The 19,027-nt window shown below is 42.1% G+C and overlaps 1 protein-coding gene across 2 annotated transcripts in view; it reads left to right on the plus strand.

Moving 5' to 3' along the window:
• trappc12 (trafficking protein particle complex subunit 12) overlaps window positions 1–19,027 on the plus strand; it is a 91,312-nt gene that overhangs the window by 70,420 nt on the left and 1,865 nt on the right. For both annotated transcript variants that reach the window (XM_030443722.1, XM_030443723.1), the window contains exons 6-10: window positions 2,807–2,919; window positions 3,199–3,271; window positions 4,416–4,489; window positions 11,352–11,450; window positions 15,301–15,404. In XM_030443722.1, the coding sequence (XP_030299582.1) occupies window positions 2,807–2,919; window positions 3,199–3,271; window positions 4,416–4,489; window positions 11,352–11,450; window positions 15,301–15,404 (463 nt within the window). The remainder of the gene's footprint in view (window positions 1–2,806; window positions 2,920–3,198; window positions 3,272–4,415; window positions 4,490–11,351; window positions 11,451–15,300; window positions 15,405–19,027) is intronic.

The following is a 19,027-nucleotide window of genomic DNA, read 5'->3' on the forward strand; positions in this document are numbered from 1 at the left end:
GAAACTCTAATATGTGAGTTTTGAATGTGTTATAAGCTTGCTCCTCAAAAGGAATTTGCATTTTACCCACGTTTTTAGGATAATAAGCATACCACCACTGTCTTATTAAATATTCAATGGAAAGTTTCTGCCAGGAGCTTGATATTGGACTGTATCATTGAGAAGCTCCAACAACTTGACTTATCTCCAGCGGTTCTTTGGTTTTGTTTTTCCTCTTTTCACACTGCATGAATTGCTCTCTAATGTATTCCCAGTACTTTGGATCTGCTTCGCCCCTCGGGCTACCACAGTGAAGGCAGTAGCTGAGACACAGCAGCACACACACCCCACACATCTCACAAAGAAGGAAATAAAGGCTTACTTGAAGCTACACTGCATAGCCATTTAAAGAGAGCACTGATTGACTTTCCATTGCTCAATTTTAACGCTTTGTGCCCTGCTAGGAGCTCGCAGACAAACTGGCGCAAGTTGTTTAGCCTGGCATCACAAGTCAAACATTTCTCCGTCCCAATGCTTGCATCAACTATTACCCATGAGCGCACTCTTTGAATGCCTTAAGAGACGGCTGCTCATGTATCAGTCTCTGAAGAATTAGGATTGACTGACAAAAATTGATTCCTTCTCAAGCGCTCAGTTATTAATTTGTTTGCCAAATGAAAAGTTTAATCCAGTATGGAGTCAGAAATATTACTGCCACATGCCTGACAAACTGCATTCATTCATGTCCTTTTTAAAGCTGTATCTCCATGCTTTACTTTCAGTCTTGATTCTTTTTATGTTTTAATCAATAAAGAGAGAGATGCATCAGTCTTCTCACAGATTGAATAAGGTTAATTATTGGTCAAATGCTAACCTTTCTTGCTTCTTTTAAACAGGATCCTTGCTTTGGATGAAAGAGAATGGGCCTCTGTACTTGTGCTCTAAAGGAATCAAAGTCAACTGGTTTCTTGTCAGCCCAAAAGAAAGACTATACTGGTTTGTCCTGAGAGGGTTTAACGTCTGATATTTTAATAGAGCATTACAAAAAATTGTAAAGATCCTCTGTGAGGTTTTCTTGAAGCAGACACAGTTCATTGTTTTTCCCAAAAGTAACACAATCATTTGCAAAGACAATTGACTGAACCTTTTGCAAGCTAGCACACCTATTTTTTACTGTTGGTGCCTTTCAATGTTTTTGTGGCACCCATCTGCCACAAGCTGACAATCAGTGGAATAGAAATAATTGCTTGGTCATACCAAATAGTGATGCAGAAAAAAACTAAACAAACAGAAGCCTCATTCACATTGACCTTTGAGTGCAGGGATTCCGCATCAATTAAGAGATCCTCATCCTCCTCTGTGTGAGTGTTTCAGATGTGGCTAGGGTCTAAATTTCACTGCAACTCTGATGCATTGCCGGAGGTAGTATCAGAGCTGCAGCAGAGGCGAACCGTACCTTTGTGAATGGATAAGCCGGTGGCGCGGAGTTGGGGCATGTCGATCTGATGGTGTTCACAGTAAACAGATCCTTCACTCAACAAAATTAAAAGAAATTTCCCTCAAAGTAACGTAACATGACCAAACAACAGTTACGTAATTACTGGTAGTGTCTTTGGCAACTTATATGAGGAATAAATACAGCAGTTACACTTGGAGAAGTGTCTGTCCTCCTGTCTGTCCTACCGACTCTTCGTCACATTTCTGCCCTAAAAAAGCATCTGTCCCTGGCAAAAGACTTTATCCATCAATCAAAACACATTATAACAGTGTCCATGTGATTATAAACAGTCAGCGGGTACATGTTGAGATTAACAGGTAGATACCAGGGGAAACACATTGGAAAAAAACACACAGATGTCATCATCATTACGTGTACCGCCACACGTGCACTGACTCTAGAGAGAGCCTTTTAAGTTTCACATTTATGCCAGCCAATGTAGGGTAGGCTTAGACAAGAGTTTCTTTGTTTGTAGTAGCCCCATTCACACTGCCGTTTGCATGCGGGGACTCTCCGCACCCTCCTTTTCGTTTCAGGGACAGCTGTGATTGGCTCCAGCAAAACCCCCCGCGACCCCATAAAAGGGATAAAGCAGTTACAGACAATGGATGGATGGATGGATGTTGTTGTCACTAAATGCTGGTCTTGATGGAACCATGAAACTGTTTGAAGGACTATGTGTCTTGTCACAAATGTGCTCCTGTGTGTACATGTGTGTCCTCTTGTATGTGCTAGTAGAGATATGCATTAGAGATGTAAATAAAATGGGCTCTCACTCATAAAAGCATTGCTTTGTAGCACCACCACTTGTCAAAAAACCCCAGAAGTAGAAGCCAAGAATGGACCAGCTAGCAAAGTTTCAGATCTGATGACAATATCAAAGAGACCCTGATCAAAGCCTGGGGACTCACCTGTATATAGACTCTTCCTCTGTGTGTGTGTGTGTATGTGTGTGTATGTGTGTGTGTGTGTGTGTGTGTGTGTGAAGCAGGGGCAGAGAGGGACAGACAGGATTAGGCAGACTGATCAATGATGGAGCTGTGCAGCACAGAGAGAGAGATGAGAGGGTTTAATAAGCAGCCATACGTAGCTCAATGCCATCTGTAGGTTCCTGCCTTCAGGGCTGTGTGAAGTCTGTGTGTGGGTGGATGGGTTTTTTATTCTCATCTTGCATTCTGTGTCTTTCTCTCCCTCCCTCTCCCACATGCTATGTCCTCATTGCACCATGTTTCTTTTTGTCCCCTTCCCCTTATTTCTCTCTGTCTCTACTGTCTCCTTCTTGTCCTTCCTCCTCTGCCATCCTTCTATCCATGCCTCCATCCTGTCCAGGCTCCATGGTGCCATTCTCCATGCGACTGCTGCATGCAGAGCTTCCCCAGTACCTGGCCAAGCCCCAGGAGGCTCTAGACCGCCTGCACACTCTCAGAACTGTCTGCCTTGCTGTTAGTATACATGCACACACACACACACACACACACACACACACACAGTTTCTGGATAGACATAAAGATATGCATACTGTAGTATTCACACAATACAACTACATACACACAGGAAAGCACATTAGCCATACAAATCCTTAGGCTCACCTCTGTAAACCGCCAAATATGGATGGATTGTAGAGTGAATATGCAGATTCAAATACACACGTATAAAAACCCTTTAGAGCCGGCAGTGAGGATACCCCCTCTGAAATTTTAATCCCCTCCCCCTGTTAACAGATTTTGAAGAACTTGGAGAGAGGCCTGGCTGAGGATGGCAGCATGATCACCTTAACACAGGAGAACGGGCGAGGTAAGCACACACACACACAGACATGGTCACGCAAACAGACATTTGGCTACAGATCTGGCCCCATTCCCAGACTGCATCACACTGTGGGAGGAGAGTGAGGTCGTAGGCCCCTTTGGGTAATAGAGACACACACAACCACTGAGGCAGGGGTACACCTGGTGCAGGACTGCAGCATACTTCAGCCACACATACACAAACTTTGAACCACACAAACACACCAATGCGGTGCTCTAAAGTGTTTAGCACCTCACTGCTTCAGTACCCTCGCTGAATATCAAATGGTCTCTCTAGCCCTTCAGACAAAGCAGATCAATACAGATCAATCTGATCCAATCCACTCACATCTGCACAAGTGTTCTGGGGAAATAGCACCCTCCTTCGTCTACAATTCAGCAGTTTTAGGTATACATATACATGTAGTAGTCTTCTCTTCTCTTCACTTGGACTTAATCAACACAGCAGTATATCTTATTGCAAATGTTCTTTGAGTCCTATGTTCGCAAGCTCTGCAAATGCCAATAATTTAGCAACTTTTCCAAATACTGTGTTTCAGGCTTCTATGTAATCAGCTAATTCAGAGCAATGAACAACCACAAGCCACTTGGTGAATTTGAGCTAAATGTACCAGGAGACATGCTTATAATTGGCAAATTGGCCGGGTGACACATGTACAGATATAAGTGTGAGGGTGCACTGGTTCTGCTAGTTTCTCCCCCTTCTAAAAGCAGTGTAATAGCTGTGCCCTCTGTGTCTCCTCTCTGCCCACGCAGACAGTCGACAGTCAAGTCAATAACACAGGGCCTTGCCTTCACACATCAGACCCCTACTGAGTGATTAGCTCCTCTCCCCAATACACACACATAGACACACGTGTGCAGCAATGAATACTAATAGACCAGCACACAAGCTCTTCCACAGAGCGCACTGTCTGAGAGAAAAGAGGAAAGTATAGTGTGCTGCATGTGTCTTCCTCACCCTCTCATCCCCTCAAATTAAAGCCATTTTTGTGTATATGCAGGGGGTTAAGGAAGAATGAGGGAAAAAGGGTGCAAAGTGCAATGAATAGGACAGAAGTAGGAAATAGGAAGTAACCATCTAAAAATAAACCCCTCTTTCTTTCTTCTTTTTCTCTCCCTGTTTCAAGTGTCTGCTAAGCTTTGGCGGTCTCGCCTCAGCCGCGTCATGTACTCCATGGCCAACTGTCTGCTGCTGATGAAGGTATGTGTGAGTGTTTGTCAGCTCAAGTTTGTGTGTCATGGTGTGTTGGAGTGAATGTGTCCCTGTAGGTGTGTCTGAGTCTGCCTGTGTGTTTGTGTGTGTGTGTGTGTGTCTTTGTGTCTTTGTGTCTGTGTGAGAGACTCAGAGATCTCTGATGCCAGGCTGGTGGAGGATTCACAGAGAAATCCCCCTAGACTGACCACTAATTGGATTCTTGGTCAGTGAGGGAGAGAGAGAGGTTGAGGTATAGATTTAGATCAGGTTCTAGAGAGAACCACAGTGCTATCTACTGGTGAGAATTGACATTACAGCATTTTTTCATTTCTCAGTTTCATTTTGAATATGCCAAACTCTCAGCTTTAAAGCGCCAGTGATTTTATATGTTGTAACACATCTACTACAAATCATAAACACTTAATATTACTGTTGACTGCTTCACAAACCATGCTTGAGTGCTTAATGTTTTTTTCTTCATATTTTTTGATACGTAAAAGGTAGACAGTGTTTTTTATGTTCATTACTGCATGGTATGAAAATTAGATGGCTGATTGTTAAAACTTGCTTGACAACTGTAGTCTATCACAGCAAATGTTTAATCCATAGTTTTACTATCTGTGTGAGAAAATGCTGTGCACGCTTTACGTATTATTATGCACTTAAACAGCAATGTGCTCACAAAAGTATCAATACAAATTGATTCTGAATACTTGAAACAAAGCATGATATCAAATTTCTAAACATTTCAAGGTATCATATCAAAGTTAGATACTCCAGTGTCGTGAACATAAAAACAGTGTTGACACAGCACTCTAAAAGAACTAAAAAACAATAGGGGAGATGGTATATGGTAGACATATCATGAAGCACAACTAAAGCAAGTTTCAAGAGTCTGCTCTGTACTGTTCAGAAATGAAAGGAAATCACTACCTGTCTCTTGAGGGGGAAAAAATTGCATTGCATGCACTGAAAAATATTTGACAAAAAACACCAATATCTTAGTCCCTCTCTCAATACTTTTTCAAACATGCTTCATAAAAGGACTAATCAAATAACACAGTATCTTTGACTGAATACCTCTATCAATATTGCGACAACTGTACTGTAGAGATGACTATAAATACATTCACAAAATATGAACACAATTTGAGATTTTATAAATAGTAATCAGTAATGTGGATATAATGCCTAACAGTGTTGGGAACAGTGTTCACTTTCTACATGAACTAGTTCAAAGTTCAGTTCACAAATGTTAAAATGAACTAGTTCAGTTCATAGTTCATAATTCAACATTTTGAACTAAGTTCACAGTTCCAAAAATGAACTAGTTCATTGTTCTTTTTTTTTTCAATATGTTGCTGCGAGCTATTATTTTTCTAAATTATTGCCACAGCCCATTTAGAACCACAGACAGCAATTGTTCTATCAGTTTTAACACTGAAACTGCAGCTCTCCCACAATATACTGCAAAGAAGGTTGTCCAGCTGCGGCTGGGAGATGAAGACAGCAGAGCCGCTACTGTACACCGTTAATATGATTTGGGTGGTAGAGGATCTGTTTTGGCTCGCTGTTGCCGTGTCTTTTGATTTTTCATTCACTCGCACAGACCTTGAAAGGCTCGCCGGGTGCTTTAGTGCAGTGTGCCGTTTCAGGTTCGCTGTTGACGTTGTTGATGTACGGAGTTGCTTCTTGAAACCCGGTGGGCAAAGTTTACACAAAAAGGTCAGATTTTTCCCACCTGGATCATGACTGACCTTTTCATAAAATAGTTTTAAGTAATCATACATATCATCATTAATCATAGATGGCGTATTAATGGTGGAGGCACAGTCTGAGGTAGTGCTGCGGCCTTCATTTGTTTTTGCCTCCATGCTTCACATGTTGATGACGCATGCGGCGGTGTGACTCTGTGGTGGCTGGTGTTGCCAGTGTTATGTCCGTCCATGACGAATGAATCTGTGTTCGTTTGGTAATGCCGCACTGCATGTTTGGTATGCAGCTGTTTCTGTCTGAACTAGTTAAGTTTATTTTTGACCGAAAGTAAAGCGAGTTGCGTGCACAAAACTTCTCGTCCAGCGTCCTTTTAATACACAACAGCCAGATTGGGTGTTTTTTCGCTACCTGTTCACGATGTGTTTTAGCCGGTTTTTGCCTGGAAGGATCGGTGGAAATCTGGCACTGTCTTGAACAAAGTTAAACTGTGAGAACGCGCCGTTCACAAACGCCAGAATGAACGTGTTCACAATAACGTTCATCAGGCAGAAATACAGTACGTTCAGTTCACGTTCGCCCAAAATATGAACGAGTTCATGAACGATCGTTTATTGAACGCGTTCAGGCACAACACTGATGCCTAAGTGGGTAAAAAAATCATACTGTAATATTTATACTTATGTCATAGGCTACTTAGGGAATTTCTTTTTTTTTTTCTCTGGTTATAATGCTCTCACACAGCCATCATGAACTCTAATATTGTATAGAAATGCTATTTTAATTATTTGTTCCAAGAGAGGAGTTATCTAAGTCAGAGTCCTGCACGGGTGAAAAATAATGTAGGCTACTGTGTCGGACACAGATGCAGGACATGCGGACGCGGGCCCGGTTCTAGGCATGGGCACGGGGGGGCAATGCCCCCCCAAATGCTTCGGCTGCCCCACCAAACCGACCCCGCTTCAGTCCGAAAAAAAAAAAAAGAAAAAAAGTATATTCAAATATATAATATTGTAACGTATTCCCATAAATGCTGCTCAGAGTAATCACAGTCCACGGCTCTTCTGCCAACAGAGCCGGTGTCTCTCTCTCTCTTGTACCGTGCATACAGTCAGTAGCAGCTTCTCTCAGTTAGCATCACATTAGATACTACGGGACACTCCAGGCTTGTTAGTTGTTAGCATGTCGGCTAGCAACTGCTTGTAGTAGCCTAGTCCCATCGGCGGCTGCTGCCGAGTTTGTCTCTGTCCCGCTCCGCAGCATGGGAAGCGTCACACGGGCAGGCTACGTACTGGTTGTTAAGCGGGTTTCAACTTTCAACCCTTGCCAGCCCCGCTGTTAGTCCTGTTGGCCCACCAGCCTCACCCACCCCCGCCGACAGGATTAAACAACACACGTTAGTGAGAGGGGACTCCATAACCTGTAACTTCAGGTTAGCGCCGCCGGCCACTGTTTAACGTTACTTCCTGGGGCCAGAGCCTCCGACAGCGGCTACTCTGAGGCTGCTGGCATCTGGCAGGGAGAAACAGGGAACCCAGGCAGGCACACACGACTTTCCAAAGGGCGAGAAAGTGGTGCACAATAATATAGCATCAACCAATCAGACAAGATTTATTTATTTATTTTTATAGCGCTGTTTACAAAATTGCTTTGTCACAGATTATAAAGAACCTTACATTTTGCCCCACCACCACATTTCCCAAATTCATTGTGGTAGATATGACGGGAGGTTTGGGAAATTTGGTGGTGGGGCAAAATGTATTTGACAGACTGACAATCTTAAATATTGGCAGATGCCAGAGGAACCACAAGTCCTTATGGGCCAGCTGACTAATCACTCTGTTCCCTGTCTAGAGTTATTCAAAAGCTTAATGACTTTTTAGTCTCTTCAAGTACTCCACGTCTGCTCTGGCAATAATTTGATCACTATTAATATACCATACAAGTCTCTATATCACAGTCATGGTTACCCTCTACAGTCACGAACTTTTACATCAGTCTGCATTCTTTTGTAGCGAATTTCTTATTCAGATGTTCAAAAATGTGCATGGTTTGAAATGATACAAATCTACCTCCATATTTTTATTTGATTATTTGTTTGCAAAAGTTAAAAATGAAGCAATGCCTTCTGGGAATTTCAAGACTGAATCGAGTGGACCACGTCTGCGTGGTTGTTGGAAGTTGGAGATTGAAAATTGGAAGCTGACTGAGATTAAGCTAGCAAAAAAATGAATCGAGGCATCAAGCGACACAAGGGGTGAGCGGAGAAAAGAGAGAGAGAGAAATCTGAGAGCACTGTAGGCTGACGGTGAAAAATGCTGCAAACCGACTGATTTGTTTTTAAAATCAAGTGCAGCTTCATCTAGAAGAGGTAAACATGGATAACGAATGATGGCAAGACATTTTTATTATGGAACGGCTGGCTCTGATGATTTAGTTATGCATTGGGGTTGTGCAATGATATGTCCATGTTTTGGTGCAGTTGTTTATAGCATCACTGGGGCTCAAAAGTGTGTGTTCTTTCCATGCGGCAAAAGTTCTATCAGCCAGTTGCGCAATATTTAGGTTTAGATTCCATTTAATATTAGATAACTAATTATAATTGGGCATTGATAAAGTTGTCCTACATCGGGGAGGTGGAGGTGGGCTTAAAATGTAAAATGCCAATTACATTGTAGCTTCAAATTGAAATAGAAAATATGTTAGTAGACTTACATCAATAATTTGTTGGCCACAGAATTTGTTTTCCTTGTCAATCCAGAAAAAGAATTCCCGTTAGAGCTTTGCTGATGGAACCACGGCGAATCTGCGATGCTTATGTCTGGGTTGGCATCATAGACTGGAAGGCATACAAAAAAAACGTTATCTCTATGGCACTCAAAACAGTAGCAGTTGGTGACCCATCAACATTTCTTACTGCCCCCCCAATCAAGGCAGTCTAGAACCGGGCCTGTGCGGACGCCTGGAGAGGCGGGTCGGATTTTACGATTGCCATTTTCAAGGCGTCACTTATCATCAGTCATTATTAGCGACACAAATAATAAGCATTTATATTTCATATGAGCTCATTCATGCGTGCTTGCGTCCTCCAGAACTCATTCCCTCTACGCTGTCTTACTTTCACTTTTAAAAATTGCGTCCGTCCAATTTTCCTTCGGGCGTCGGTATCAATTTATACCAGGTCGGCTCGGGTGCGGAATGTAAGTTGTGTCGGAAAACTGGTCGGATACGGTGACCCGTGCAGGACTCCGCTCTAAGTGACCATTTTAATCCTCTTGCTAATTATCAAGCGAAATATCCAACATGCTAGTTAACGTCAAAGACTGCGGTGGAAGACAACGGTAAAATATTAACTTTCTCTAACACTGGATTTATTTATGCCTGGATTTTGAAGGTGTGGCGGCTTTTATTTTGCTGTGGCGGTGCGCCACAGTCAATTACATGTAGGGGAAACCCTGACATACAGTCTGATATCATAATATTAATATATCAACAGCCCTGGCAGATTAATCCATATTTGGTACTCTAGTGAGTATTTGGGGCAGCAGGAAAGTGCACGTGGGATTGAATCAAAGTAAACAGCAGTGTGTGTTCATGGTAATGAAAGAACATCTCACCAAGTGCAACGGTGTGGGTTTCTGATGTGTTTTTAACAGTTTCTAGACAATACTTGAGCTCTATGGCACAAGAGGACAGGCATTTTTGTACCTTATCCCAGCCCTGCACACACTGTGTGCTCTACACACACGCACCGAACTGACCTCTCTCAGTTGCCCCACTCAGCAGCCCACTTACCATGTGAGCGATGTGTAGCAGCGCAGCATGGAGGTGGAAGGAGGGTCACAATGTCTCGCTAATACTCCTTATGTTTGATTAATGCTGTCTCTTTCTCTCTCTCTCTCTCTGCCTCAACTGTGTTCTTCTTTACCTCACTCACCCTCTACCTGCCTCTACCTCCTACTGCAGTGTTTCCCCCATATGCACCTAGAAGCGGCGGACCGCCGCTGCTGAATAATTTTTAACGAGGAGAGAGGAGAGGTGGAGAGTGGGCTCTGTCTTGTCTCTTTAGAAACTATCATTTTGCGCTATGGACGCTTCATATCCATGTCAATCACACACCTCTTTGAAACAATTTATGAAAATAAATCATGACCCACAGTGCCACCTATAGAGACTATGAAGCCTGTTACGCTATTTCTTACAGAAACTTTGCAAGCGGTCTCCTTCGCTACATTCATCCAGATATACCATTACCATTGATGCAGGTGATGCGCCGCGCTAAACTCTGCTATTCCGTGCCGTGCAGCGCTGCGCTGTCTCTCAGCATACACCACGACGGAGGTAACATTAGCAGCAGGTTTGGAGAAGGTGCAACGACCAACCTTGAGTTTATTTGATAATGTCAGCACAACGATTTTAACAAGCACTGGCTAGATGTCAACCATGAAGCAAGCAACACTGATCACGGATTCAGGATTATCATTCGGGGTAGAAAGATTTGTGCCGAGTTCACAAGTAAGGACTCCGACTTTGAGTGGCGTTCCAGTGTGCTTTTTCTAGTAGGAGGTTGGAAAATTCCTACTGTCTCGAACGCAGCATTACTATGTGCGAGGACCACTGTGACGCGCGTGAGCTGTCAATCTCAAGTTACTGACAGATTACTTCACAGAGGCACAGACATTTTGGATTGTTCTTGTATTTGTGTTATCATGTGATTTTACTGTATATGGTTGGTTGTTAATATATTTTTGTGAAATTATTGTCAATAATTGTTTTGAAGATTATACATTTATTGTGTTCAATAAAAGTGTATTTTCCTAAAGCTTGAGATACCTCATATGTAAGCTAGATATTTCCCCTGCTCATTATTGTGCACAAATGTACTGTTAATGTACTTAAGCCTAAAGAGCCCCTCTGATGCCGGCAGACACATAGAAACCTCCCGGCAGGGTGCACTTTGCTTTTGCACGCGGGCAAGCACTCACCTCCATTGCTACAACTCCATCCTAGGGGAAACACTGTACAATTAACCTTGTTTTACCTAATCGCTTCAAACTTCTGCCTTTACTGTCATAACCCTTACCATTATTCCATGTTTCACTTTCCTTATTGCTTTTCCTTTTTTCATGAATCTTTCTCATTCTCTCTCTCTCAGGACTATATTCTGGCTGTGGAGACCTACCACTCCATCATCCAGTATGAACCCCAGCAGAGGGTGCAGCTTCTCAGTGGCATAGGACGCATCTTTTTGCAGGTATGCACATTAACACATGCATATTATTTTAAGACAGTGATTCCCTGGACACAGGCACAAGTATCCCCAACCCCACAGTAACCAGACAGTTTCTGGTTTTGGCTGATCAAAAAAATGAAATACCTGACATTGTAGTAGACACATCAGTGCTGCTCCCATGTTTCTTTAGTTAGTACAGAGCTGCACCTAAGAGTTCATTAGCCCAGGTTAGCATAAACATTGGAAGTAGTGGGAAATGGCTCGTTCAAAAATACACCTACCAGATCCTCTAACACTCACTTATTAGGGCCCGACCACTGACCAGTGCAAGGACCTATTGAATCTGTCTGGATTATTATTAGGACCGAGCAGGGAACCTGCTGAATCTCGTGATATAAGCCATGCCCATTTCTGCCTACGTTTTTTTTTTTTTTGTTGTTGTAAAATGTTGCAAACCTACGTTTTCGAAATCCTCCCAAGCAATTTCACCGATTTGCAAAAAACTTTGCACACACCATCCTTGGACTCTCCGTACAAAAAGTTATTAAAAGAATTTTGATAACTCAGGATACTAATTCGCTATGCGCCCCTTAGGGTCTGTGTAAAACTTCAGAAGTGCAGACTCTGAGGCTGCAGCAGGACGTTTCAGAATGGTTAGTGTGTGTGAATAATATTTGTTTGTCCTCAGTGTTTAAACTACCTGTAGTTGAACTACATAGCTTAACTACAATTTGCTGTAACTTGCTGGTAGTTAAACTACACTCATATTTTGTGCTGCGTCAAGTATTTCAACTACTTTTTGGGTCAGTCTTTGTAGTTAACTACTCAATTTACAAACTACAATTTTGGCCAATAACATGAAATATTTTTTATTTATATATATTTAAAAAAGACTTATACAAATTTTATTTTATTTTTCTTTGGAAAAAGGCATGAAACATGTCATGACATGCTCAACCAACGCTGCCTCTCATTGGCTTGTCCTGGCAGCACTCCAGTGCTTCACAGAGTGGGTGGGTCTTTGTGCCAAGGACGGCAGTGCTCATATAGCACAAGCATGTCATGGACAACCCTCTGCTACCCCCGAATGCGCCAGCCCAACCATGGCCATATTTGAGCATGTACATTTTGGATACAGAAGCATCTACAGACACGACCTATGTGTTCACATGTGAGCTCTGCAAGCCGAAAACAACAAAAATGTCAACTTCAAAGGAATCACCAGATGAGTTCCCACAAAATGCTTTCAAATCCCTACCCAAAATGTCCAAAGTGTTCGCGAAGTTCAACACTGATGTCCCACCCAGTGCAGCATGTGAGTGGCTTTTTAGTGTTGGTAAAGACGTTTTTAGTGCCAAACGGAACAGGCTGTCTGATAAAAACTTTAAGAGGCTGCTTATGTGCTTATATAAAACTTTGAGAGGCTGCTTTGAGAGGCTGCTTATGCTTAGGTGTCAACAATCAATTCTGCTCTGGCATTTAGTTCCAGTGCCTAAGTATTAGTGCCTCTGAAGTTCCTGTGATACTGACCAAAAATATCGGCTTTTGTTATTCAAAAAATAAAACTTGAATAGAGAGGCATATTTCTGCTGGCATGTGAATATTTTGTGGCTATTATTTTTTTTTCATATACACCATATGTTGATTTATTTAACACTTGGTTAAATGAGTATAATGAGTATAAGTAGTTGCTAAAGCTACTTTTTTTTTAGCAGTAGTTTTACGAACTGCATTTCTTCAGGGGTAGAAATGTAGTTTGTTCAAACTACTGCCAGGCTGAACTACATGCAGTTTTACACTATCTGTGCCCACACGATAACACTTATGGAAAATAAATTCATAGGGGTGGTATAGACTGGCCCCCGTAACTCACACGCGAAAAATGAGCAGCAGGTGACGCTATTATCAACACAAAATCCTTTTTGGCAAATAACTCCCACATAATATTTCGCACATTGTTATATCTACATGTTCCCTGAATTCAACTGAATTGTGTGGTATAGACCAAGCCCACTTTCGTAGTAAATTTCCATTCGGGAAATCTCGAACTCTCACACTCGATGGATATACTAGTTTGGTCTAGCTACTGGAACACACGGATGTCAACAATCAAGTATGTAGCTCCTTGCACAAACACACTGTTTTAACTACTTTTTTATTCATTTTGAGTCATACACGCTACAGTGCTGTGTGCTAAGGTGTCTGCTGATGTTGCATAACTTTTGGTGTGAGATGTGGAGCATGTTAAGATGCTTAAAACACAGTGTAAAGTTCTGACCCCATGCTGTTAGCTGTCAATGCTAAATCTCCGTTAATGGAGCGCTGTAATGGTTGGACCAAATGTGTTCGCGTCTTCGGCACTGGCAAGTCAAATCAACCGAAGTTCTCCTTTAACCTCCCACTTTTCTATAGGAATACATGTTTCATACGGGAAATGCACTAGTACCTAAAAACTCACCAAACTTAGAATATAGGTCCGATCTGGTGAAAAATATTATAATTCAACTCAGTTGGGTGTGGGTGTGGATGTGGTCAAGGGACAATAAAGCGCCCCCTACTGTAAATCCTGCATCATGCATGCACACAAATTCAAGAAATTCGGTATCATGTCTCCTGGCCAGATGCACAAAAAACAAAGGTGGGGACGAAACCCTCCAACAGGAAGCCATTTTGATTTGCGCGGCCATTTTTGGCCATTTCCATGCCTCGTACTATAATGAACTCCTCCTACAGATTTTACACCACACACTTCACATTCAGTCAGTATCATCCTCCTTGAAGATTAAAAGTTGTCAAGAGCTTTTGCCTCCGTCATAACTGATGGATGTGGTGGTGCAGTCCACTTTGATGCTTCACCATAAAGCAGGAATTCCTTATAACTTCTACATAAAATCTACACCAAATTGCTCAGACATGGAGAGGATGTCGACCTAAATGCATCTATGCATCAATACTGTGTCATATCCATAGTGCAGATCATACACAACAACATGACATGCACGTAACAGGCTGCTTGCAGCTTTAATTAACGCATTATATCTTGTTTAATTACTGAGTTAAAAAAAACACTGAAATATAACTTGTATGATCAAAACAACAGTTTGTTTGTTCACCTTGCTTTTCTTTGCAGCATCCCTTTCTGCAGCACAGGTTGCCTGGCAACCTCACGTGCTAAGTCTAAGGGAAGTCACTGACACTTCTAGCTGCTGTTTGCCAAGAAGTCAAGTGCAAAACTCTACCTCAAGGCCCGTTGCGTTCCCCTACATTTAAGAGAGACCTGTCTCGACCTCTGTAATTAACCCACACACTTAAGATTGGTATCAGTATTTTCATTCTATATTTTAATTTTAGAATAAAAAGCAAAAACATTTTCCCAAAATGTTGAACTATTCCTTTAAACAACACTGATTGTAATCAGGATTGAGGCATCATTACTTTTGACTTTACTTTTTCCAACATGACATGTTGGTTTGAATGTTGGTAACACCTGGCCTTTGCCCTGCAGGCATGTTCACTGGTCCAACTATGATTCACACACATGCATAGTGAAATGTGCTCCAACTGACAGCCACACAATACTGCGTATGCAGAAAATGAAGGGCTTGTTTTTTGGAACTTGCCTGCTCCCCTCTCTTCACAATGTCATTGTGTTGTGTTGTGTTGTACCATACCATACCAACCATTTGTTTTGTCACCATTATTGTCTCTTTCAATGTTCTTGTTATATTCTTTGTTGCACATTATGCAATGACTCAGTTTTTTTCCTGGGGGATCATGGAAACTAGTGTTATTTGTTTGGGCTTGCCCCATTTTACAATATAACCACACGGATCTGTGCTTAAAGTGTTGCTGCTGCTTTGTCCCTGACCAGATTGGAGACATTAAAACAGCAGAGAGGTACTTCCAGGATGTGCAGAAAGCCTGCCAGATGATAGGGAGCCAGCCCAGTCACAACACGTGCGTGCTAATGAACAGGTACGTGGGTGTCGTGCATTTAACACATTCATGCATCAGGTGTATATTTTATGCAGTTCAGGATCATTTTTGCTCCTTGGTAGCAAAGTTTTCGTCAGGGCTGTTTTGCAGGTTTGTGCCTTCTCCTGGCGTGTGACTTGGCACAGAGGTCACACCTGTGTAGCTAAAACGGGCTGGCAAGTTCCTCTTTAAAGCTGCTATTACGATTTATTAGGGCCCGAGCAGGTAGACCTGCGAGGTCCCTATTGTCATTGGAAGGAAAGAAATTTTCTTCTCCAAGTTTGACTGCAGTTTTGGATGCCTGAACATACCCAAAAACTCACCAAATTTGGAATATATGTCACATCCGGCGAAAATTAAGATCCTGCATTGTCACTGGGCGTGGTCGTGACCTGCGTGCTCTGTAGCGTGGTCGTGACCTGCGTGCTCTGTAGCGCCCTCTAATGTTCTTCCCTGCCTTCCACATGTGCGTAGACAAATGAAATTCGGTACACAGATTCTTCATGACCAGACGCACAAAAAAGTCTGGGGGGCCCATACTGTCACTCCAACAGGAAGTCAGCCATTTTGATGAGTGGCAGCATTTTTCATGCCTACTTTGAAAACTATCTTGTCCTAGAGCTTAAACACCACAGTCTTCAAATTAACTCAGTTATCTTCTTCATGCCTTGAAGAACAAAAGTTATGGAAATCATTCAGCTGCGTCAAACTTTAGTGGGCGGGGCGGTGGAAACAATTTTTTCCTCACGCCGTCAAGCATCAAGGCTTTATAACTTCAATATACAATTTCCTATCCACATCAAACTGCTCATAAGTGTAGAGGCTGTCTCCCCGAATAAATCTCAGCATCAATACTAAGTCAGCCATTTTGCTTTTGGCCGCCATTTTAAAATATTGCCCATCTTCGTACTTAAATTATCTCCTCCTACAGATGTAACACCACTGACTTCACAGTCACTCAGTATCATCCTCTGACCTTGAAGATGAAAAGTTATGGAAATCTTTATCCTACGTCATACCTGCTGGCCGCAGTGGAGCGGTCAATTCAAATCCTTCGCTGTAAAGCATCATGTCCTCGTATCTTCTTCATACAATTTTCTATCTTGGCCAAATCTCTCAGGAATGCAGAGGGAGTCGCCCTGAACAGATCTGTGTTGTCTTGGGGCGTGGTCGTGACCTGCGGGCTCTGTAGCGCCCCCTATTGTTCAGCCCCGCCTCCCACAAGTGCGTAGAAGAAAGAAATTCAATACGCAGATTCCTCATGACCAGACACACAAAAAACCCTCTTGGACCGATACCGTCACTCCAACAGGACGGCAGCCATTTTGATGTGTGGCGGCATTTTTGTCCAAATCATGCCTACTTTGAAAATTATCTTGTCCTAGAGCTTAAACACCACAGTCTTCACATTAACTCAGTTATCATCTTCATGCCTTGAAGAACAAAAGTTATGGAAATCATTCAGCTGCGACATACTTTAGTGGGCGGGGCGGTGGAAACCATTTTTTCCCCTCGCGGTCAAACATCAAGGCTTTATAACTTTAACATACAATTTCCTATCCACACCAAACTGCTCATAAGTGTAGAGGCTGTCTCCCCGAATAAATCTCAGCATCAATACTAAGTCGGCCATTTTGCTTTTGGCCGCCATTTTGAAATATTGCCAATCTTCGTACTTAAATTATCTCCTCCTACAGATGTAACACCACCGACTTCACAGTCACTCAGTATGATCCTCTGACCTTGAAGATGAAAAGTTATGGAAATCTTTATCATACCTGCTGGCTGTGGCGGTGCCTGCCATAAAAATCCTTCGTCATGAAGCATCGAGTCCTAATAACTTCATACAATTTCCTATCTCGGCCAAATCTCTCAGGAATCTAGAGGGAGTCGCCATGAATAGATCTGTGCATCAATACTGTGTCATATCCATAGCGCCACCCACTGGACACAGGAAGTCAGACAAACATCATCTGATTGACATGACGTTCACTGCTTGTTTTCTCCCCATCATGACATGCTTGTAACAGGTGAGCGCACAGTCCAACAACGCCGCAGCCCGACACGCGTGGACTGCGAGGGCCCGTTCATCACTGCTTGCAGTTTTAATTTATATTAGCAATTGATCAAACTACTTGCATGTAAAAGGTTGCGCATGTAGTGACAAACCCAGAGACTCATCTACAGTGCCACTCTACACAGATACCATCTTAGCCTATTTTTTAAGTTGTCCAGCCCATCACTTATTGTTTTGTTTCTTCTCAATGCTTTAATCCTTGTCTTTTATAAACACAGGCAGCAGCTGAGTATTAAACTTTGTCAGGTAGCCAGAAACAAGTCCATAAAATATGTCTGCTGGTGGTGTAAATAAGCAACTTATGTATCTATTATTTATGTTTTACTAGATATGTATTTCATTTTCTCATTACTTTGGTATTTTGTTTTTTGTTTTGGGGATTTTGTCTGATAGTATAGTATGTGTTTTTGTTTTCTGTGTCTTTGTGTCTTATGTGTTGACACCAAGCCATGTTGGAAATAAGCGTTATCACTTTATCATGTTATCCTATGGATTAAGTTTTCTGTCTTCGAAACCAAAAATCAATCAATCAATCAACAACCGTTCATTGACAAGTAGGGATGTCCCGATCAGGTTTTTTTTTTACCCCAATCCGAGTCTTTTAATATTTAGTAAATGCCGATACCGAGTCCCGATCCAATACTTAGCCTTAATTAATGTTTTTCTAGATAATACAGCTGCATTAAGAAAAAAAGTACCTACATCCAAGCTCTTCCTTAATAGGTTTTTTTTTTATTTTGTTGAAACAAAGTATACTTTCAGATGGCTCTTTCTTATTCTGTGTCTGTGACGCTGCGCTGTGACAGCAGACCCCCGTATACAGCCAGCTGAAGTGTGTGCAAGACGCAGCCGACACTTGGTACCTCTGTATCATCCAGTGCTTGTTTCATATTCCTTACGTTGTCACATAAAATGACGTCTATTTCACATGCATTCAGCATCTCCTTGATTGCTTGTTTTACATGTATGAGACCCACAAAACTAGTGCGCAGACCTGGTAGTTGTAAGTGGGATCAATGTAATGCCTAGATGATAGGGCATGCCGGGGTTTCGAAAAATCCAGATGACGAAGAACACCCTGATCCTCACCCACGGAGATAAGCTGGTTATCCAGAGCAATGAATTCAACAGGTTTGCGTTACACGTGCATCTGCGTTCTTCCACAAATTGTGCTCTGACATAAAAAACAAATCTGGCTTGTGTCCATGTTCAAAATTGCTGGTCCTGATCAGTGGAAAAATAGCCGATATTGGTATAGTATCATCACTTCAATTTAAGAGGAGGTGATGGTAGGTCATTGTGGTGTTCACAGCTTGTCCTGCTGTAATTTGGATGACAGGATAATTCTGATCATTATCATGTTTGGCCTCATCATATATTTTATAAATACAATATACCTATTGCAAAATAATGTTTGAGTGATGATAAATTGATTGATTCTGTAGACTGTGTAGACTGCATCTATACATCATAGTGTTCTAGAATTGGGTGAGTATACACAGCATACATCAGGAGTTGGCAACATTGGGGCCACACTGAATTTCGA

The sequence above is a fragment of the Sparus aurata genome, chromosome 16 (assembly GCF_900880675.1).
Source record: "Sparus aurata chromosome 16, fSpaAur1.1, whole genome shotgun sequence".
In the NCBI taxonomy this organism is placed as follows: Eukaryota; Metazoa; Chordata; class Actinopteri; order Spariformes; family Sparidae; genus Sparus; species Sparus aurata.